At 39.9% G+C, this 23,372-nt stretch overlaps 1 protein-coding gene across 1 annotated transcript; it reads right to left on the reverse strand.

Moving 5' to 3' along the window:
• Window positions 1-4,931: 4,931 nt before the first annotated feature.
• hsd17b3 (hydroxysteroid (17-beta) dehydrogenase 3) lies at window positions 4,932-22,203 on the reverse strand. Its single transcript, XM_036143879.1, has 11 exons — window positions 21,920-22,203; window positions 13,208-13,254; window positions 13,016-13,091; window positions 12,797-12,904; window positions 12,599-12,666; window positions 10,076-10,120; window positions 9,861-9,895; window positions 9,641-9,722; window positions 9,491-9,556; window positions 9,218-9,367; window positions 4,932-6,589 (listed from the first exon to the last, which is right to left on the reverse strand). Exons 1-11 carry the CDS (start codon window positions 22,068-22,070, stop codon window positions 6,473-6,475), a joined length of 945 nt encoding a protein of 314 aa, XP_035999772.1. The 5' UTR covers window positions 22,071-22,203; the 3' UTR covers window positions 4,932-6,472.
• Between the last annotated feature and the right edge of the window lie 1,169 nt (window positions 22,204-23,372).

Below are 23,372 nucleotides of genomic sequence, written 5' to 3' on the forward strand. Positions count from 1 at the left end.
CAAACCTGGCCTTCAGTAAGAAGCCCATCACTGAATGAAAGTCAGAAGTGTGCAGTTTCAGTCCCGTTTGCAGTTTGCCACGAGCCTGGAAGGACACAGCAAAGATGTGGAAAAGGTGTTTTGTATCAGATGAAACCAAAATGGACATGCAAAGCACTGCATGTGGTGGAAAACTGAAACACACCACCCCTGGAGTGGTACTTCGTGTTTGCAGGAAAATGCTGTGGGGAGGTCTTTCTTTAGTAGCAACAGAATCTACTTAAGCATTAGACTCAAAAATAATGTTTAAAAATGCATTTCATAAAATTGAGCCAGAGGTACTTTGTAAAGAATGGGTCAGAGATTCTCTTTAGATTTAAACTTTGAGTAAAATCTTTATGCTTTACAGTTATGCAATGTGTGTGTGTATGTGTGTGTGTGTGTGTGGGGGGGGGGGGGTATCACATAGAATCCCCATTAAATTCCTGATTAAATTTTGAAGGATGCAACTGTGCATCAAAGTCTCAGAGCTTTGTATGAGTAGTTGGTGTTTCAACCCTCAGTAATCCAATTACTGTAGCACTAATATGTTTACGATCAGCAGTGTCCATTATTGGCAGATACAACCTTACCACTGTTGGACCGGGGATCAGGCATAAAGGTGAACGGGTTCCGATCTCCGCCTAAAATATCCCGGTCAACCCGGATAATTTCGTGTGCGGCGGCTTTTTTTTCTGCGTCAAAGCGACTCTGTGTGTTTCCGAGGGTTAGTGGTCCTGACCTCGCCTCTTGGGTGGGCTTTACAGACCATGTGCTGACCTTGGACCATTGCTGGTCGCTTCTGTTTGCTGAAACAACACACAAGCGGTGTCAACGTAGGAGACGGGAGTCGCACACAGAGCATCGTCGCAAGAAATCCTTCACTCCCTTCTTTAGAGCAAGTCAAACCTCGCAAAGGCCTACTCACCGGATACAATAAAAGGGTCTTTAGAGACTTCATTGAACATATAAGCCATGCTTACCCTCTCAAATGGAAGCCATCGCGTCCTTTTACCCAGACTAAAATACATTTCCTATCTGCCACGGGGTTTCGGACGTGTTAAACTTCCTCTCATCTAATAATTTCATCCCCACTGATAGTAAAAACCCACAAACAAGGGAGGTATCTCGATCGGCTATAACCTTTTCCCTCATAGACAGTAGTAATATTGGTAATTAATCTCCCTCTTTGATGTTTGCAACGCTTTGAAACGAGACATCAAAGGGTCGCCATTATGTTGCTGGCACCCGATGAGTGAAGACCACCTAAGATGTGGAAACCCCCTGCTCTTGAGCAACCAGTGTAAACAACTTTTGATTTCAGCAATGGGTGACACAGGCAGGCCTCGGCGGCAGCTTTTATTGACTGATTAAAAGATTAAACTCCTCCAGGAAATTCCTAAGGTAGACCTGGCTATTAATTTGAAGTGACAGATTTAATTTTAACGATAGGTGCAATCTTGTTGCAATACTTATTTTTCCCCCCTGAAGCATTAAAGTCGTATACGTTTTTGTTTTTGTAGTCGCTACAATGAAACTGCCAGTAGATCAAGTTCAGGGTCGCTGATACTCTTTATTTTACTGTCTTTGCATATTCTGCCCTCTTGTGGCGATTTGAAATATTACAAGAAGGACACGAGAAGTTGTCACATGAGACCTTAGAGACCCACTGTAAGCTTTGAGATTAGAAATTGAGCATCCAAAAACATATTGTCAGACACCTCTGACAACATTTTAAGAAACTCTTTGAATAAAAGCTCTCTGACAGATAACACCACAAATAAATAGTTATCGAATGCTAAGATACGATAAATAATCTAGGATAAATTTTATTATTATTACTACAAAATTGAGAATGATGTGAATAAATGTGACTGAATCTCAGACAGCAGTGTTAAAAAGCAATATAACCCTCAGCTAAGACCAGGGATACTACTGAGCAGATTATTCATCAAACAGAAACATGCAATTTAGAGGAGTTTGGGCAAAACATGAAGGGAAAAAAAATCGACTGGAAAGTAAGGAGTATAACAAGGCCTTGATGAAAGTAAAATCCACATAATGACATTGCGAACAGAATGATAAAATCAGAACCAGAACAAAGCAAACAGGACATGAGAGCGAAGACATGCGTACTGGTCAGCTTCACCTTCAGAAAGTACTGAAAGTATAGAAAGTATAGTTGTCTGTAGAGACTGCTGCGGGATGAAAATGTCAGCTCTAGCGTTTTCATAAACATCACGTTAAAGGCTTGAGGGTCAATTTAAACATGAGAAACTTTCAGTCAAGTTATGCAAAATAAAGCCTCCGATGAGCTTCTCACTTGTAAATTAGTTTTTGGAATAGATAGATGGGTATAGACATTTTACAACAATATGGCTTCATATTTTGCATTTTTTTTTTTTGTCATACCTGGTCATGTCTGAGGTCTTGGGTCTGTTAAAGCTCCGCAGATATCCACCCAACAAAGTGATACCACAAAGAACAACGTCTTCAATAAGTGGCCTTTGATTTTTGATCACAGACATTGGGTTGAAATAACTAAAATTCAGCCGGCAGCTGATTGGGTGGGGGGAGATGAGAGAACAGAATCCAGGAGTACTGATCCAGGAGTACCTTCTATATAAAAAAAATGTTAAAAGTTAATGACGATACTTTGGCTTCATATAGGAAAGAAACACAGCTGGAGGCAGATAAGCTCTGGGCCAGTTTTCAAGTTTGTAGGATGAAAGAGAGCACATAGTCAAAGTATAGGTCGATAGCTTTGTCCAGGAGTGAGACAGAGCCTGGTGTATCATCTATGTAAGGAGAAATTCAGTTGTTGGCAGCAATAGATCAGCAGAGGTCCCCACAACAGAAAATAGGCGTCTTAACATGTTTATGTGCTGGAATAACTTGTGGTCAAACTTCATGGGAAAGAGCTTCTTGGTGACCCGACTCTCCAGGCATCGGTGTATTTCAGCAATTACCTTCTTCTTACCATTCATCCATAAAGGCCAAATATCAGAATCAGCTTTAATCACCAAGTTGGTTGAAATTCAACCTTGGTTTGCTTTGCTCTCAATAAAAACATTCTTGTACAAATATACAAAACAAGAAAATTAAAATATATATATATATATTTTACTTGGTTCTACTAAAACAGAATACTTGGTTGGATAGGTGCCACTAAGCATGGTTTTGATCTGGGCGCTGTTGACTGTTCATTGTTCATCGGATCAACAGCCAGAGGCAAGAAAGTCTCTGTGGTGACTGGTTTGAGAAAAAAAGGTCTTCTGGACCGCCAACCTGGAGGTAGAAGTTTAAACGGTTTGTGCGCAGGATGTGTGGGGTCTGCAGAGATATTGGCTGCCCTTTTTTAGACCTCTACAAGTTCTGGGTGGAGGGAAGGTCAGCCCTGATGATCCTCTCTGCAGACCTAATTGTTGCATTATAGACCCGTCCCGTTTTGTGACTGACAAACAGGATGGAGTGAACAAATAACTCTCAAACCCAAGATGCTCTGTTAAATCATCTCTTTTCATCAACTTCAGTTTCAGGAGCTATTTACTTATTTGGGGTTTTCTGAAGTGGTAAATGGAGCAAAAATACCAACAAAGTGCTGGTGAAGAGAGAAAAAACAACCTTAGGAGGCCTTAGGTTCCAACTCTCAAAAACTTACAATACAGCTATAGAATTAATTCCGGCCAATCATCACCTCAATTCTCACCCTCATATGGGTGATCAAAACATCGCTCCTTTAACCCAAGACAATAACAACCCTAACAACTCCTCGTTACAGAGGAGTGGACCAGTTTCGGTTCAATCTGCTGGCTTAATGGCTTTAACGACCGCCCATTACTAAGGGGTGGACCTGTTTCGGTTGAATTTATATATTATCTAAGCCATTACAAGGCCTTTGTTTGGGCAGTAGTATAAAGCTTGGTACTGCACATTACTCCAGACTTTTTGAATTGAGAAAGCTTCCTGGAGAGGAGGTGAAACGTCTTCAACTACGGAAAACAAGTCCAGTTGCTTTGTTTTTTACTTTTTTTTTGGAATACCAGCAAAGTGGTCTATCACACTAAAATACGTTGAAGTTTGTTTGTTGACACTTAAAGAACATGGAAGATTTTAACATTTTAATGGGGCATGAATACTTTTTCGGGCCACGGCATACCGACCATCAGCGCTCATTTACTGGACACAACACAAACGCAAACAGAAATAAAATAGGCACCTTAGAGTCCCTCAGCACATCTGCAAGTAAAAGTCGACATTTAAAGGTGTTTAATCACACAGCGAGACATGTCTCAAAGCTGCAGCGAAGCCCCGATGTGTTTTGCCGTGTTTTACTGAAGAATGTTGTATTCAGAAGTTACGTTCGCACAAACTTTTAATCTCCACTGCCCAGTCGTCGCTTTTATCGCTCCGTCCGACTGATGGACGGTTGCGCCTTAAGATCGTCTCGTTGAAGGTCACGCAGGACAAATAAAGGCGGTCCTCCTTTGAGTAGGTGACATTCAGTTTCAGCCTGAAACAGTCAGAGCAGCCGTCGAGGATCTAAGCTCGGGGTCACTCTGACCATCTCCTTCTCTTCTCCCAGCCCCTGCGCTATCTCTGATGGGGGAGGATCGTACATCTTGCCTGTCTAAACATGCTGTCCTCCTATGATTTTTTGCCTTTTCTAGGTCAGACGTCCTTCGCAGCACAAACGCCCGTGCGAACCTGTCCGTGCAGACAAATGAGGGGACATCTCAGCATTTTAGATCACTGCACATGATTTGCAGAAGCAGCAGGCCGTCAAAGTCGGGTCTTCCTGTTGTCTGTTGCCAACCTGGTCCAAACTCCGCCTTTATATGATGCGTTGTGCAGTTTTTTGGGTTTTTTTTTGGGTTAACACATTTAGGTGAGCAGTAAGACACCAGACTCATAAAGTATTCATGTTCTTTATGATTTCTGTTAACAGGATGTCAGTCAGTGTACAATCACATGAAAAAAAAAAGTTATGACACACAGGCACAGTCCTTTTCTTTTTCAACACATTTGGACGTATAGATAATATCAGATTTAACAATACTGAGCTATTACTGGAAAAAAATAAAAAATAAAACCAAAGATAATACCTTTCAGATTTTCTGTACGATGTAAGTCTTTTTTTATCCACTTGTATTCCTGCTTAAAATGGCTAAAACTGGACAAGATTAGAACGTTGTTACCCCCCGTTGTGAAGACTGTTTTGAATCTTTAAACTTCAGGCATGACGATCCGTCTGAGGTCTCCAGAAAGAACGCCGTAGCAGCTTCTAGGTGTGGCAAGGCATCACACAGTCTAAAACTGAATTATTTGGACACCGGAACAGAGGACGTGTTTGGCTTTCGCAAAATACACCAGGAGGAGAACTCAAAGATTGTCAAACAAGGAGGTAGAGGTGTCGTTGTTTGGTGATGCTTTGCTACAGCTGGATCTGGCATAGAGTCCACCATGAATTACACTGTGTATCAGAGGGTTTTTGTTAAGGGGGGGGGGAAAAGTAAGACCAGCCGTGAAAATAAAATGAAATAAGCAAATTAAGTAAATCTACCAAGGACTGGCTGAGAATTTAGAAGTAGAGAGTTCTGGACCGAGTCAAAGCCCACATCTTTACCTCAACGAGATGCTTTGGGGAGACTTAAAATAGGCTAAACGTGCAAGAAATGTGAGGAGCGGGACAACCGGGTCCAAGACTGGTAGACGGATACAGGAAGCATCTCTCTGAAACTATTTCAGCTAAAGAGGGTGAGACTTATCAGAGGGTAGGATGTCCTAAATTATTTATCCGCTAGAAAACACGTTTTCCAGCTATATACATTTTAGGCAAATTGTTTTTGTTTAAGTTCAACTAAATGAAAAGAACATTTTCGAGAAGAAAAAACTTAGATCAGAGATAAATATGTTCACATTTCATGATAAAAAAACATAAGATATAAGGGAGAGTTCTTGTTTTTTCATTGACTGTTAAGTTGACAATATTGTCAATACAAATGGGACTTAATTCTTCCCAGATTTCTCCAAATAAACAAGTGAAGAGCTGTGTTGTATTTTATTATTATTTTTGTTTCTGAACATTTAATATCTCTGGTATATCAACCTGGCATCTATTTACTTGAATTGCAACATAGCAGATAAAACACATGAAAAAAAAAAAAACGGGTGCAAAACAGAAACTATGAGGAAATGTTGTTTTCAACTATTTGTACAATAAAACTGTATAGCTGCGCATTAGTGTGGTTAGTTTCAGTTATTGAGGATTTTTGGCTCAACCGGTTGGAAAAACAATAAATCATAGGTATTGCGAAATTCTAACCATAATTATATACACATTTAAAATGAACCAAAAGCCTAACAATCAAACCTTTCATAGCTCACCTCTATCAGTTGCATAATCAAAACTGCAATCACAATCTTCACATTCTCCTATTTCTTCATACCATTTTTAGAGGTCGGAAACGGATTCCTTTTGACCCGTTTTCTTTTTAACGTAGTTCTGTAAGCCCTGCAGCACAAACTCGGCATGGAGGATCTTCAGGGGAATCGACTGCAGCAACCAGGCCTAGATGAACAGCATAAACACACAAGTTAGGACCTCCTCTGTCTGCCGGCATGCAGTGCCTTCTACAAACTTTGACACTTTTTTTTTTTTACAGAAATGTATCCTTTAACACAAAATTCCGTATATTTTCTTGTGTTTTTATCTGATTAAAAGATACAAAGTAACAGGTAACTAGGAAGTGGAAAGATTCATGGCTTTAAAATTTTTTGATCATTTCAAAACTTCAAAAGAAGTACTTTTTGCTGCACTTTAAATTTAAAATCTTTATGTGTGTGTTTCTGCCAACTTTGCATATCTACAGATTGAAGTTTTGGCCCATTCTTCTTTGCAGTGTAGCTATAGCTGAGCCAGAACATCTTGCCAGAGACCCAGCCGGGCCGTTCTAACAGATAAATAAATCATTCGATCACAGCTCTGGCTGATTGTGTTAGGGTTGCTGCCCCGCTGAAAGGTGAACCTCTGCACAAGTTACATTTCATTTATTCCGATGCACGTTCTCATTATGTCTGACCTGCTTGTCTGTCACTACTGAAGAAAACCAAATCCACAACACGATGCTGCCGCTGCATGTTCCACGGTGGGTTTAATGTGTACAAATCAAGCTACAGCTTTCCATACAACTTTTGATTTTGGTCTGATCTGACCAGAGCAACATCTTCTAAATCAGGTATCTGCAACCTTTACAATCCAAAGAGACATTCATTTAGTTATTTATTTATTTATTTTAGTTTTTGCCCTCAGTCCAGCTAAATAAAACTTTTTCAGAGACACGCATGTTATGTGACCTTTTGAAAAAAAGAAAGACAACTTCTAATTTTTGATAAAAGTCTACTGGAGGAAATTTGTCGTCATTATTAAACAACTACAATTATCTTAATTATTATTTTTAGGGTTTAAAATCAAGAAAAACTTAAGCAAATTGCGTAAAGAGGAGGGGAACATTTTCCTCAATGGAATATGAATATCTGTGGAAAATTATGTAACAAAAGCAGATTGTTTCCAACCTAATGTATATGAAAATATATTTAAAATATATTACAGGTTAGTTTCATTCTGTTGTGGAAATTCAAAGCAATCATTCTATGAAACTGAAAAACTGCAAAAGTCTAAAACATTTTATTATGTAAATGTTTAAAAGCGCAAGTTAGTTATTTATTATACTGAGCCAAAGTTATTAGGAGCCATTGTGGAGGGTCCAAAGAGCCACTAGCAGATCTGGAGCCACAGGTTGCCGAGCACTGTTCTAAATACTTGCTGCATCGCCTACATGGCTTTTGGAAAATTTTAAACAGGGCCTCCTATTTCAACAATGGCTTTTTTCGTGCCACTCCACCATAAAGGCTGGGGCCGTTTCCCAATATGCGTACTTGAGCGTTCTCGTGTGCTCGTGACACGTCATCAGCCTCAGCTCCAGCACCAAGACCACCAGATGGAGAAAGGACCAAATCCCCGGATGTTGTTCTCGCCCCGCCCTCTTTATCGAGCCTGCATCAGGGCAAACTTGTGCATTCTTCAGACTGACCGCTTTCCCAGAATGCACTGCCACCGCAGCTTTTTTTTTTTAGATATTAAAAATATTATTATATTGAAAAAAAAATTCAATGAAATATGGTGTAGTGTATAAATAGTTTTGTATGTTAAAAAAGGCTAAAGAACGTATCATTTATTTAACAAAATATTACCTCTCACATTTAATAAAGAATACATTATTCATACAATATTTTCATTTTATGATCAATATAAGTAATAATTTATCATCATCTAAAGACTACTAGTAACAGGAGGTGAAATGCAGGTCCAGACGAGCCGTGTGTGGTGATGTCACGAATACGCTTCTGTTACACAGAGATACGCTCTGCGTGATCCCGTTCTCCCCAAGTATGTACTTCCTGTCTTGCCAAGAACTGACTTAACGAGAACACGAGTCTGTACTCGCGTTCTTGTGAATTGAGAAACGTGCCACTAACCGTTATCGTCAGATTTTCCCATCTAACCTCTGCAGTTCCACCTGCGTTACTGTGGTTGGCTCCTTTTAGTAACTCTCTCCTTTCTCAGCTTTTAACTTTACATGAACGGCACTTGTGCCACACTCTTTCCATTTTGGATGTTGGATGAAACAGTGTTTCAGTAAGGTGTGCAGAGCTTGGAATGCTGCTTTATAACCTACTTCTGCTTTAAACGTCTGCTCAACCTTCTGCCGGACCTGTCTGCAGTGTCCCTTGGTCTTCATGATGCTTTTTGTTCACTAATGCTCTCTAACATACATCCAAGGCCTTCACAGAACAGCTGGAATCAAACTGAGAAATAAATTAGACCTTTGTCGACCAAATTTGGTAATAAGTTGTCTTCTGAAGGTAATTGGTTGCACCAAATCTTAACCAGGAGTGTCAGTGCAAAGGAGGCTGGTAACAACTTAATTACACTTTTACATATAAAACAATTTAATGATAATATATCACTATTCTTCCACTTTGCAACTACGGCCAACTTTATTTTGGCCTAATGCATAAACTCCTAATGACTTACATTGAAGTCTGTGTTTGAATGCAACATAAAGGGGAAAGTTCAAAGCGTTTGAATGTTGAAAGTAATTTGGCATCAGGAGGTATTTGTGGAAGTTGGTGTTACCAGGAGCGTGTGACAGAGGCTGCCGTGGATCTTGTCTCCGGCTCTGAGGTACTGCAGGGATTTTTGCACAAACTCTTCTGGCAGCAGAGTCACGGTGTTCGTTTGTTGGAAACCCGCCATCCGGGTGGAGACCCCAAACGGAGCCACTGCCTGAGAACAAATAAAACATTCAGAATGGGTTTTAGGAATCTCTTATAGCTTTGTAGCAAACAATCTCTCCCCATTGGGTGATCCAAAGTCTTTCAGCTAAAGCCTGGGAGAGAACCGTAGTACCTGTATGAGAATCCCTCTGCCTTTGTACTCGGCTTGGAGACCTTGAGAAAATCTTTCCACAAAGATCTGCAGAAGCCAGAATTCATGCGAGAATTATGAATTGTGATCCTATTAGAGGAACTGTAAAGTATTTTAGGAGGAGCAAATCACCTTTGATGCGGCATAAAGGGTGTATAGTGGAAAGGGAAATGAAGCAATGCCTGAAGCAACGTTGATAATTACCCCCTTTCTCCTAAGAGCCAAAAAAAAAAAATAATACAAAATTAACCACAGCAAACATATTTGTGGATAACTACACTATATTGAACAGTATGTCATAATATAACACTATTAAACATTACATCTAATGAAGAAAACATGGGTAGGAGACCTGTTCTCCATGCCTGGGAGGATTATTTTGCACATCTGAAGACAAATGAAAACAAGTTCAGATATGAAAACAAGTTCAGATTTGAGTAAAACGGGAGGAAGATAAGCATCTGAGGTCCATATCAGTGAAATAGCAGTAAAAATTATTTATCTTTTGAATTTCACAGTTGGGTTGGAATTTGTGGCCGAAACATGAAACAACAAAAACTCACTTACCTTGCACAAAGTTTTAACATTGCAGTTTATCAGCTTTGTTATTGTCTGAAAACACACATAAACACTGGAGTCAGTGAGTTTGTCTTTAATGAATTCTGACTTTACTTTGACTGTCAGAGCATTGAATGATGAAACTATCGTGTTACATTTTATTTTCAAAAGAATTTGACTTCATATTTAAGGTTCTTTTGCTTTTTTTATTTATTAGTTGTTTTTTTTAGAAACTGCTGTGCTGCTGGGTGTGAGAAAAATCTCAAAAGTTAGAGGAGCAGCTGAATGCATCGCCATTTTGTCTGGTTTATCAGGCAAAATTAGTTTAAGCTATGCATCTCCATATTGTGTTTTTAAAATATTTTTAGAAGAAGGACATTTTTTATGAGAATGAAAACTCTAACTAAACTTAAATAAAGTGATTGGATCATAAAGTTTAAAGTACAACACTTTTCTCTAAGATAAAAACCTTGGATTTCCCTTCCCACCTTATGTGGTTAAGAACATTTTCTTAACGTTTGTTTGCAGTTATTCTTCATACTAATTATCCACTCAGCTCAGTGAACTAGAAGTCACAGGTGTATTCTTTTTATTGCATATCATAATAATATTCTAGCATTTAGCAAATATAAACAATAATAATTGAGCTAAAACAGGAAATGTTTGGTCTGATTTATGGTAAGAGAAAGAGAAAAAAACTGTTATCTCTTTTCATACAGTGTTATAAAGATCTATTTTAAAAGTGTGCATACGCTAAGAAAACAAAAAATGGTGTACACAAAAAAACAAATCTGATTTATAAAACCATGCACACGCACACCAGCACAAAGTTTTCCTTTAAAGATCACAGCTGCACCTGAACGTAGACGTACCTGGTTCCGCCTCAGGTTCTACTCTCTACACGCCCAAATTCAACAATAAATAGTCAATGCAAAGCACCTCCTGAATGTTAATGTGTATTTAAATGAGACAGCTTATGTTTTTTTTATAGTGAAATAGCAACCATGGAGAAAAAGCAAAGAAACTGTGAACAAAAAACATATTTATTAAATCTGTAAAATCATAGGTAAAAGCTGAGCACAGATGTTGCCCACATTAAAATTGTTAAAAAGTCAACTTCAGTGCAGTTTCAAACTTCGGGTGACAGGCTCCGTGTTGAAACTCCTCTGAGGCTGTGTGTTCTGATCGCCACCTCAGGTGGGTGGGGGTAGTAGCCACTGTCCGCTGTAGGTTACAGAATCCAATGCTCAGAGTCTAAAGCGGCATATCGGCCAGTCGTCATCATTAGCCAGGAAATCTTTGATTCCTGAAATCACGTTCCCTCTAAATTCTCCATTTGCAAGGTCTTCAGGCAGTGCCATTGCATCATCTGAGCAGCTTTACACACGAGTGTGTTTGATCATTTACAGCAATTAAAGTAATTGCCTCACATCTTGTCACAGTGATCTGTTAATCTGTGCTACACGTCACCCTGGAGATCATTGGGGAGAGGAATGTGATGGTAGAAAACCATCACACCAAAAAATGTTGGGCAGACTTTTATTCCAGATTTAAATTGGTTTATGGGCATATTTTTTGCATTTTGACTATACTTGTGTATTGTTATGTGTCACCGGTGCAAGCAAGAATAACAGTGGGGATTTGACTGGATCTATGATTAAAGTCTGATATGGAGTGAAATTGAACATCTGAGAGGAATCATGATGCAGTTTGGCTGCAGTTCATCACTTTACCATCTGAATTCCTCCCGTCTCCAAAATCAGCGTACGCATGGGTCAGAGTTACCATGAGGACCGCACATTTTCCTGCTTCCACATTTTTCTGTTTCCGCATTTTTTTCTTTCTTTAGTATAGATCCCAACTTTTGCGTAGAAAGTGATGTACACAGCAACAGGGACGAACCACAGCCTTGAGAGGATTGTGAAGCAAAGCCAGTTCAAGAGTTTATGGGGGATTCACAAGGTGTGGACTGTGACTAGGGGTCACTTCAGAATCAGTGACCCAGAGTCTGGAAGAAGAGTGAAGACGCAGGTTATTTAAGGTTTTGTACAAAGTTTCCAATCAGTGATGATTTTGGGAGCCATGTCATCATCTGCTGGCGTTGGTCCACTGTGGTTTAGATTAGCAGTATGGGAAGCCCTTCGTGTTAGCTTTAAGGAGATGCTGATTTAATCTTTTTCAATGGGACTTTACAGCTGCCCACAGTGGTAAAATTACCAGCCCCTGCTTTAATGATAGCAGCATCTCTGTTTGATAGCAAGTCCCCCTAAACTTAACAGATACCCTGTAGTATAACCACGAGGCAGACGAGACACTCCAGAAGCAACAACGTAGAGGAGCTTGAAGGCCGTTTATTAGAGCAGCATGGGCCGTGGGAAAAGCTCATCTATAGCTTTATTTTTCTCTTGTACAGCTGGATTCATTCATGCCAGAAAGAAAGAGAACCCTCTTCAAATGCTGCATTTACATCTGCACATGCATGTGAAGGTCAGGAGGATGACCTCGTGGTCAAATTTGTGAAGAGCCACTGACCTTGTCCAGTCCCTCAGATTCGAGAAACTTACAGGGGATGAAGCTGGGGAGCACCCCAACGTTGTTAACTGCGTTAGAGGGGAGCAAAGAAAACGTTGTTGAGAAGACAGAAATATTAATTTCATGTATTAATTGTTTTACTTCTCATTCATCAACCCTTGCTTTGATAATCAAACATATGAAGCATGAATGTCTGACCTAAAACCCCAACATTGAGGTGTTTCATCTCTTCCTCTATTTCCCTGAAGGCCTCCTCCTCACTGAAGTCTGCGACAATCACCTTCACCCTCTGTCCCGTGGTTGCACCTGTGGATACAGGAAATGCTGGCATTACCCTGAACTACAGGCACCTTCACAAATGATAAAATGGGATTAGTTGTGGATGCTTTACAGCCGTGAAACAAGCAAACGTTATACCTATTTCCTTTGCCACCTCCTCCAGCGTTGCTTTAGTTCGACTCATGATAACAACATCCATCCCTCGCTCGGCAAGCTGGGAGTGTGACGGTGAATCAGGGAAACAGGCATCAGATAAACGGTAAACATCCTTTAGCTGTGATTTCAAATACGAAAAAAAATGTTTATCACATTGTTTAAAAAGTCACTTACTGCAAATGCATAAGCTCTTCCTATACCTTCTGAGGCACCAGTCACCACTGAAAGAGAAGGAACAGAATCAGGCATTCATGTTCAATCAGCGGGCCCTGGCAGTTGCAGTTCGCATTTTCAACACTGGGGGCGCTGTCGTCACCCGCAGCAGCAGACATCCTGCTGCGCTGTCAGACGGATCTCAGGAGCGCCTTGTGCATGTATTTGTTTACACTCCGGCCCACTTTGTTCTTACACACTGTGCTAAAACAGCATGTTCCTCAACTGATTAAAAAATAAAAAAAACTGAGAACAGACAGAAACTGCTTGTTTCCAAGTGCTCACATCACCACTGCGCTTTGGCTCTGAACCATGATAAAAATATTGAAACCTACTTCACTTCTGTAAAATGGGGTTAGAATAGTCTTTGCAGTTGTTGCCATGAGGACTTTTTCACATGTTATTGTTACTGGAAACTAATACCTTTTGCACACACACACATATATACACATACATACATACATACATACATACATACATACATACATACATACATACATACACAAACTAAAACTAATAAATCAATTAAATGTAACCATGAAATTAACAGTGTAATTCTTAACATATTCATTCATCTCCAATTAATTACGAATAATCCAATTGACTAAATATAGATATACAGGCTTTGAAATTGAATATCTATCTAGCTCTGTCTGCACTCTGACCATTTCTAGGTTTATTATGGTTGTTAAGCTCTTGCTATTTTCAGGTCAGGCTATTTTCTTGGACTCATTTGATTTCAGAGACACTCTCCTCCTTCTCTTAGTATTTAAACGTCTTGGTTTCATGGCTCAGTGCTTGTTTCGTCTGTTCCCTTCTGTTTTTTTTTCTGTTACCCTGATTCCACGTCCTACCCTCTTATTAAATCCTTTAATATCACTATGCATACGCACCATGACATTTTTAGGGGGTACAGCTAAGAGATTACAGTTTTTTATATCGTAATGTTGCATCAGTTCTTTGAGGCCTGCAGATATTTGTTTCTGCCACAGCATTTCATTCAAGAGGGGTAATGGACTTTGACTCAGTTTGTTTTTTTCCTGGCTGTGTTGCAAACTGGCAAATGATTTTAGGTCGTTTTAAAATATAGAGAAACTGCAAGGGCCCATTGTGCTTCCTGAAGCAAGGTATGTGTGTTTTTTGCAAACGTGCTTGGTATAGTGGAAAGGTATGAGAATTAAATATTGCAGTTTAATTCCTTTGTTTTTGTGATGGCAGTAATGCACCTTTGGAAGGTGAAGCTAAAGATGTCTATCTTCCAGTAAAGCTGTTAGATTTATGGTTTTATCTATATATTAAAATACACAGTGAAGACAAGCTTTGATTTTGTTTTGACTTTGCTTTGATATCCTTCTGAAAGCTCCCTGAAACCTCTCAAATGGGAAAAAAAAATTGTTTTCAACCTAGGTTTGATGCAACACTCTCTTCCCATGTAATGTTTTGCACCGGCAATTTTTCTCTGATCATGGTTAAAATGCTGGTTGACAGACAGCTTAGATTATGTTTTTTTTTTCTCTTCACCGTTTCTCTACAGCATGTTACTGTCAGCTCCACAAACCTTAAAGTGAGATGTTACCGTCAATAAATGTCTGTTTCCTTAACAACTGAGCTGTACCATCACAGATTAGCAGAAAAAAATAAAGAAAACCTGTTATCAGAACTGACAATAAACCCAACACACAGATGTTAGGTGGTTTCGGCAGATGAGTTGACGTGTGTGTAACATGCAGTGGGTAAGCAGGCACCTCCAAATGCAAAAAAAAATAAAAAATAAAAAAGACTGAGCAGGAATGAGATCCAGTAAAAGCTAAACTAAATGTAAAAATGACAAATGATGTCAGGATACACAGAGGTTGTCTGTTTACACTGACAGATCAAGAGACACTAGCGTCTGTGTTTCCCAGCCGTGGTCCTCAAGTACTCCTGTCCTGCACGGTTTAGACGTCTCCTTGCTGCCACACACCTGACTTAAATGAATGGATGTTTAAGAGGCCTCTGCAGCGCTCGATGGCATGCAGAGGAGGTTATGCAATCAATCATTTGAATCAGGTGAGGTGGAACAGAATCTAGTTACACCAGATCTTTCTAGGGTGGCATAACAATGAGGATGACGGATACATATCCACATAGAAAATTATATTTTTTAAATGTTTTTTTAATATGTATTGTTTTTATCAATTCACTTCACCAAAACGGATTATTTTGTGCAGATCCATCAAATAAAATAAGTTTAAAAATTGTTTAAATTATAGGTTGGAATGGAACAAAACAGGCAAAAAACGGCAAGGGGAGGGAGAGTTAAATTTTGCAAGGCACTGTACTTTAGGGGGGCTTGTTTTTAGGAGCTGTAATTGGGCCCCTTAGTTCAAGTTAAAGGAATACAAAATGATTCAGCAAACCAAGATATTTAACACAATTTTATGCTCTCAACTGTGTGGGAACAGTTTAGTTATGGCACCTGCCTATTCCAACATGGCTGCATTAGTCATTAATGCACAAGCAAGGTCCAAAAAGACAAGAAAAAGCAAGTCTACTGTGGAAGGAAGACCTTTACAGACTGCACAGAACCATCAAGCCCACAGAACACCTTGGGGAGGATTTAGAGCCGAGACTGTGAGCCAAGCCTTCTTGTCCAACAGCAATGTATGACCTCACAAATGTGCTTCTGAAGGAATGACCCTAAATGCTCATAAACACACTCTTAACATTGTGGGAAGTCTTCCAAGAAGAATTGCAGCTGTTAAAGCTGCAAAGAGTAGGCCAACATCATATTAAACTCTATGGGCATAAAAATTAAAATAAATAAATAAACGGGATTGCGCTTAACTTCTTCTCTGTGTGAAGACAGACACACAAAGACTTATGAAATTAAATGTATTGTTAGGTACAACTAGATCTAAATATATATTTTTTTCAAAGTATATTTAAGTTCTACTTATATAAAATTGGATACAACACACTGACAATTTACACATTAACAAGTGACAATTTATTGAATTGAAGTGTTGCATGGACAGTAATCAGAAGCTTAATCAGGAGTGTGACGCATAGCTCATGCAAATGAGCTTCTTTGTCATTACTGCAACGAGCACATTTTCTAAATGAACTAGTAGGAGAAAGAGCAATACAGAAAGGAAGAAATACTAGAATTTTTTTTTTGTTACCCACAGTGAGGCAGTTATACAGTAAATTGTTTTAAAAGCGTGCCATGAACATGTGTAGTACTAAAATAAAAATAAAAGGAAGGAAAAGGGATTTAAAAATAATAGGCCTTAGGTCAATGTTTTTCTATTGTCTAGTTCCCAGTAATTACTTCAGAATGCTGTCACCATGAGGAATTTTCCCACGGTTCTCACATGTTGATTAACAATAGATGATTATGGTCCGTTGACAGACTTGCTGCGGGGCAATTCATCCTTGGGTACAGTTTGTTGCCAGAGTTTCCACTTCACAAGTCTTCAAATTTTGCATTATTGTGAAGTTGAAAGAAAAGGATGCATCGTTTTACAAATTAAAATCTGAAAGGTGAGGCGTGCATCTCTATCCTGCCCCTGTGCTCTGGTATCACTAAGCAAAATGCTGTGCCAGAAATGATTCTGGCCGCAAGCTATGTAGATGAACACTGTAAACATGTGGAAGAGAAATCACTGGTCAGATGAGACCACTGTGGCACTTTTCTGGCCTCTCTGGCTTGTCCCTCTGGTGTACTCAATACTGATCCTATCCATCCTCGTCACTCCGAAAGAGAACCTCAACATCTAATCTTTGCTATCTCCAGCTCTGCCTCCTGTCTCTTCCTCAGGTGTACTGTCTCTAAATTATACATCGCTGGTCTCGCCACTGTCTTGTACACCTTTTATTTAATTTCATCACACAACACACCTGACACTTTCTTCACTTCTTTTCCACACTCACCATTGCTCTCGACATTAGATCCCCAGTACCCCCCAGTACTTACAATCCTCACACTGGTATTCACACTCGTATTCTGTCTTGCTACGTCTAACCTTGAGAGAGAAGCAGGGCAAACCTGCATCTCTCTAGATTTTCCTCCACCTGTTCCCTTCTCATACTGCAGATCACAATGTAATCTACCAAGATCTTAGTCCATGGAGATTGCTGTCTAATCACATCTGTTCCGCTTCCACTTGAATTCCTCTGTGACACCACCAGCACACCTCACCACTGTCTTACAGCTCTCATACCCCTAGATTCCACATCCTCCGTTCTTGTACGGGTCCATTGTGCTCCAGACTGCCCCCATGAGTGCTTAAATCCAGGAAAAGCGACGCCTACATCCATGGTTACTCTCTCTAGCTATGCTCCAAAGTTTCTTGGAGCCCGAGGAGAGCAAGTCTGATCATCATTACGAGCAGAATGCAAATCTATTTTAGAAGATTACCATGTGTCAAATTAAATGTTGAAATGACAATTCAGCTTCCTTAATTGGTCATTAATTGACTAAGCCCAGACTGGCAGTCTGGGCTTAGCCCCTCCCCGCCCTAAAACACCACCATCAGCGCGGCGCAACGTTGGAGCAACATGGTGAACAGCACCCCAAGCAGATGAAAATGATGTCTTGCTAACAACATAAAGTTAAGAGTTACCTCTTCACCAGAAATGTTCCTCTGAGAGGTGAAGCTGTTTTGCTGTGTTTTTATCCTTTAAAGATTGGTGCATAGGAGGCGACGGCTGAGGAGGGAAAGGAGGGGCCAGAGGCGCAGCTTGTCATAGATGTTGTTTTGGTCTACAGACAGTGCTCAGTGCTGGTGAAATATTGCTTATTGACCCTTTAACTTTGACAAACCGGATGTTGTTGGCATTCATTTTCATGTTTGCTATGATTGGAATTGTGGAGGTTGACCTGCTGGAGCCCAAAGGACCTGAATGGAACAGAAAACTGGAGTTGTTCTGTAATTTGACGTTGAGCGGTGCAGAGCGGGTCTGACCTTCAGTCTAGCTTCTACTACTCTTTCCTATACCTTCATTGCATGACTTATCAACCTTATTCCTCTGTAGTAGCCACAACTCTGCACATCTATTTGGCTCTTGAAAACTGGTACCAGCAGACCTCTACACCATTCTTCAGCCATTTTCTTGCTTTCTAAGATCTCATTGAATAGCCTAGTCAAAACCTCTACTCTTGTCTGTCCTATACACTTCCATACCCAATACGTCCACAGGTATGTCATCAGGACCAACTGGCTTTCCAATCTTCATCCTTCTCAATACCGTTCTAACTTCATCACTATCAATCTTTGTTACTCCCTGACCCACAATGATTACTTCTGTCACAACTCAATTTTTAAAGGTCTCAGTGAAAAGCAAAGTTTAGTTGAGTGATATTAATGGAAGACAAAACTGAAAGTCCAGATAAACCAAATGAGGATGAAGGCACAGGCAACAGGGGAAGCATGGAGCAACAATAAAATTTGAGGAACATGCACAAACATGGAGCAGGCAACGGACGGAAGGGCGAGGAAGAGAGAAACCGGTGGGTGTACTGAGGCAGGGGACAGAAATCCGGTGATCAGGGGGAATGGGTTGAAGCTGAGAGAGAGAGCGATCAGGAGAGGTGGAGCAGCTGGTAGTGACAGAGAACGAGCAGACGCGGAAAGAAACCCGGGTATGTATCTGATAATAATAATCTAAAAGTGCAAAGAACACATACTATCAACAATGAACACAGAAGAGAACTAAATAAGGCAAGACCCAACAAGATGATAATAAAAATGAAACTGAACGAAAATCAAAACACAACATCAGTGAATCATGACGGCGCCTTCTGCTCTTCTCTCTCTTTCCTCATTTATTAACTCTTATTTGCTCTCCACCTACCCCCCCCCCTACCCCCCTGCTCTGTTTTCAGGAAATATGGCATTTCATTTCACTGTTATGCTGATGATTGCCAGGTCTATTTTCCCTTGGCACAACACAACACTGCCAAGAAACTCACACACTGCCTTGAGGACATTAAAGCACGGCTTTCTCCGAACTTCCTTAGTTTGAATGAGAACAAAACAGAAGTTATCTTGTTTGGACCAAGTTGCTGTCCCTCCCCAAACGTAGATCTTGGCTCACTGTCATTTTATCTCAGGGACTATGTCATCAATCTGGGGGGTAAAGTTTGACTCTGGTTTTGAGAAACTGATCAGTTTTTTTTCCAACTTTGTCATATAAAAAAGGTGAAATCAATCCTAGCAAGCCCTAACTTGGAGAAACAAGTCCATGTTTTTATCACAGTTCGTCTTGACTACTGTAGTGCACTGTATTAGCCAGACCTCTTTTGCCGGTCTGCAGCTTATGCAGAACTCTGCTGCTCGCTTAATAACTCAGACCCGTAGGCACGAGCATATTTCTTCCATCCTAGCATCCCTTCACTGACTCCCTGTGCACTACAGAATTAATTTTAAGCTTTTGTTTTTTTTGTTCTTAAATGTTTGAACAACCTTGCTCCACCATATTTAAGTGAGCTGATTCAGCCTTACTGCCCCCCCCCCCTTAGAGCAGCTGATCAGCTGCTGTTGACAGTTCCTAAAACTAGGCTGAAGCTCAGAGGTGACAGAGCATTTGCCGTTCCTGCTCCTAATTTATGGAATAACTTACAATTGAGTATCAGACATGCCTCCTCTTTTCCAGTTTTTAAATCGCTTTTAAAAACTCACTTTTATTTCCTGACTTTTAATACACTGTAATTTTGTTGTGTATGACATTTTAAAACACTTTTTTAGCTTTTGATGTTGTGTGTGTATGTTTTTAACTTGTTTTTTAACCTTTGTGCTCCAGAAATAAAGCTGATTGATTGATTGATTGATTGATTGATTGATTGATTGATTGATTGATTGATTGATTGATTGATACTCTTTCCATCTTCCCTTCCCACTTTCAGTACATTTGCATCTCAATCCTTTTTTAAAACATCCTACCCATCTTGATTTATACAGGTTGGCCTCACCAACCTCGCCAACCTGCATAAATCCTTTTTTCCCACCTTACTGTGCACTCCATCATTCAAGTCACTGCCCTGTGTGCTTCGTAGCTGCGGGCCCTAAGTTATGGAATGGCTTCTACAAATTGGGCAGGCAGCTTCACTTTCTTCTTTTAAATCCTTTTTTTTTTATCCTTTTTGGAGAAAGATTTATTTTTTTTTCTTTGGCGTTCGGCACAGCATGTGTTTTTTTTTTCTTTTCCATGAGTTGCTGTCTAATATTGTCTAAAGTCTGTTTTACTGTATTTACTATTTCACCAAGTGAATCGCAAATCTCTACAAAACACGTTTGCAAGACATGCATGTGAGTTAACATGAAAATCCAGATTAAATACATTCAATTTATTTATTTTTAGATAAGTGCATCTATTTAAATAGGAATGCAAACTTATGCAAATGTGGCTTTAAGTGGTCAAGATGGGGCTGAATGCAGAGTTATGTGCAGCCTAGTACATACTGTCCTCTGGGTTTTCTGCTGTGCTGTGCTGGAATGGAATGAGATCGTTCCTTAGAAAGAAAAATCAGCCCACAATTCTGTCTTTCACAAGACTTTCTCCTGCACTGTGGGAAGCTGCATAAACTCTCCAGAAGCTGCCAAAGTAAATCAGCCCATATGGTTCAGCTGCTCTGGGGTCAGCAGGACGATTACAATGGAAACTAAAGTATGAAGGGTTAAGTTAAGGGGGCTTAGTTAGAAATTGCTGTTGAGCTCAGGTGAAAGTGACATATGAACTTTTTGTTTCATAATTGTTGCATCAGCTGTGGAGTGCGAAAGAGCTTGTTTTATAATCATAAATTCTCCTGGCAATAACCCCTGAATGTGCTTTGCATATTGTTTTCAAAATCTTCCTCTTATTCCAGTTAAAATCTCACTTTTCTTGTGATTCTTTAACAAGTGAACTCTGACTGATGTTGCATTCCACTTGCAGTCGGAAATCCCGGCTTCCGATCTGCAAAATAAACTGTAACGGTTTAGTCACCGTAGTCTGACTTTTCCCCTCGGGAAAGTCACAGAATGTTTTTAAGGCCCATTGTTTATTTTTCAAGACATAGTTTTAAGAGTGTGTCTAATACAATGTTACATGTAGCGGCTGCAACTCTGAACCAAACAAATTAAAAAGTGGGGTTTGCATGTGGAAAGCACACCTTTAAAGGAGGTTTATAAGAGGTACTATGACAAAACAACAGCTTTCCTGGTCATCGCCAAATTGGAGACCTAACTTTGTGTATTTTTATTTATATTTTGGAATCCCGACTTCTCCGACTGTGCAAACTAAAACATTTTTACTCAGGTTTACCCATTCCCAGCTCCCATTTTCATTTACCAAGGCAAATGGAATACAACGTAAATCATCTCTAAGAAGATGATACTGTTTGTCAGCACTAAGTGTTCTCTGGGTATGTATATATTGTTTTGAAAGTCAGGACATGCATTTCAAGTTAGACATTGTGCAAGTGCAGTCCTGCGTTACAGTGAGAAGTCTAAACACGCCTGAGCCGCTTGAGCTCCTTTCTGCAATAATTCTGCACACAAATATTATCGATCCTTAGGCAAAATGAATCAACACAGAGCTGTGTTTGTTGAGCATCTTGCACCTCACTTTTGCTACAGCTCTCTTTTACCCTATGCAACTGCATTCATAGAGATAAATATAGTTGTCCAAATGGGGTGAAAACTTTCTCACCTGCCCATTCTCCCATAGAGGTGAAGAACGTTTTTGACAGAGGAAAACACCATTGAGGAAAAAGCATTCTACTGAAGAGCACCAGCTTCCCTCCGTAGTAGACCAGAACGGCTGCACCAAGCAAGGTGAGTATCAGCTCCAGGAAATCCATGTCTTTCTGATGCAGGCACTCAGGAATTAAGCCTTCCAGCGTCTGCGTCTTTTGTCAGTGGATTTGTTTAGCTGAGTAAAAAAGACTGACAGAAGGAAGGGTAAACTCTGCCAGAAGACACTCCCACTTTAACAAACTGTTCACACACATGCACAGAGGCACATTGTGACACAGTTTAATTTGCAAATCTATCTATCTATCTATCTATCTATCTATCTATCTATCTATCTATCTATCTATCTATCTATCTATCTATCTATCTATCTATCTATCTATCTATCTATCTATCTGTCTGTCTGTCTGTCTGTGTGTGTGTGTGTGTGTGTGTGTTAGTGTTTTACTCTCAGTGAGCGGCTCTGAAACAGACAGAGACTTGTCTCGGAGCCACTCCAGCTGGTTCCTGATTGTTTTCTTTGGTACACCCATATGTTACACTATCATCTGTCAGCCCTGTTTTTATTCACCAGAGGCTTTTCTTTGGCGACTTACGTAAGGCCTTTGCCTTGCTTTCTATTGCAGAGTAGCTGGAATCATTGCTGAGATTGTTTTAGTAATCCAGTCACAAGCATGATTGAATCAAAGATTGTTTCACTCAGATTATTGTAAGAAAAAAATAAATAAATAAAAGCAATCTGCCTTCATTTCTGTATATCAAATCAATTCATTTTAGCTTTTGAACCCAGAGGGTCTTGCAAAACTATTCCATCCCTTAAACTTTTCCATATTTTTGTCATATTACAACTGCAAACATTACTGCATTTTATTGTGATTTTATATGATAAACTAATGAATGCGTATTCTCACAGATGTGAGAAATGTGAATTCTCAATAAATACAGCTTTTTCATGAAGGCATCTCAATGGCTAAGGACCACACAGGTTGGGTATGGAGTTGCTTAGAGGTTTAAAGTAGGATAGGTTTACAAAACAATATCAAAAGGCAATGATCCTGCAGGTCTGATCCTGTCTGCAGTGACAAGGATGTCACTCCCTGCTTATATAGCCAGCGCTGCCATTTGATCTGTTACACCTGCAGCGACTCTAATTAAGCAGAATTGTTGTACCTGGAGAGATCACTATACTTACCTGCCTCTCCCAGTGTGTAACTGCCAGATCCTTGAAAGCCTTTGTGTGAGTAGACCATCCAGCATTCCTTGTTTGCCTGCCTGTTGTTACCAGTTTTCGTTCAGTGGATTTCTGCCTGTTTGCCTTGCCTTTGCCAGACTCTCCAGTTGGTTTTTGTTTCTGGACACCGAGCCCTAAACGTCTCTCGAATTTGCTTGCCTGCCTATGGCCCTGGCTG

The sequence above is a fragment of the Fundulus heteroclitus genome, chromosome 12 (assembly GCF_011125445.2).
Source record: "Fundulus heteroclitus isolate FHET01 chromosome 12, MU-UCD_Fhet_4.1, whole genome shotgun sequence".
NCBI lineage: Eukaryota > Metazoa > Chordata > Actinopteri > Cyprinodontiformes > Fundulidae > Fundulus > Fundulus heteroclitus.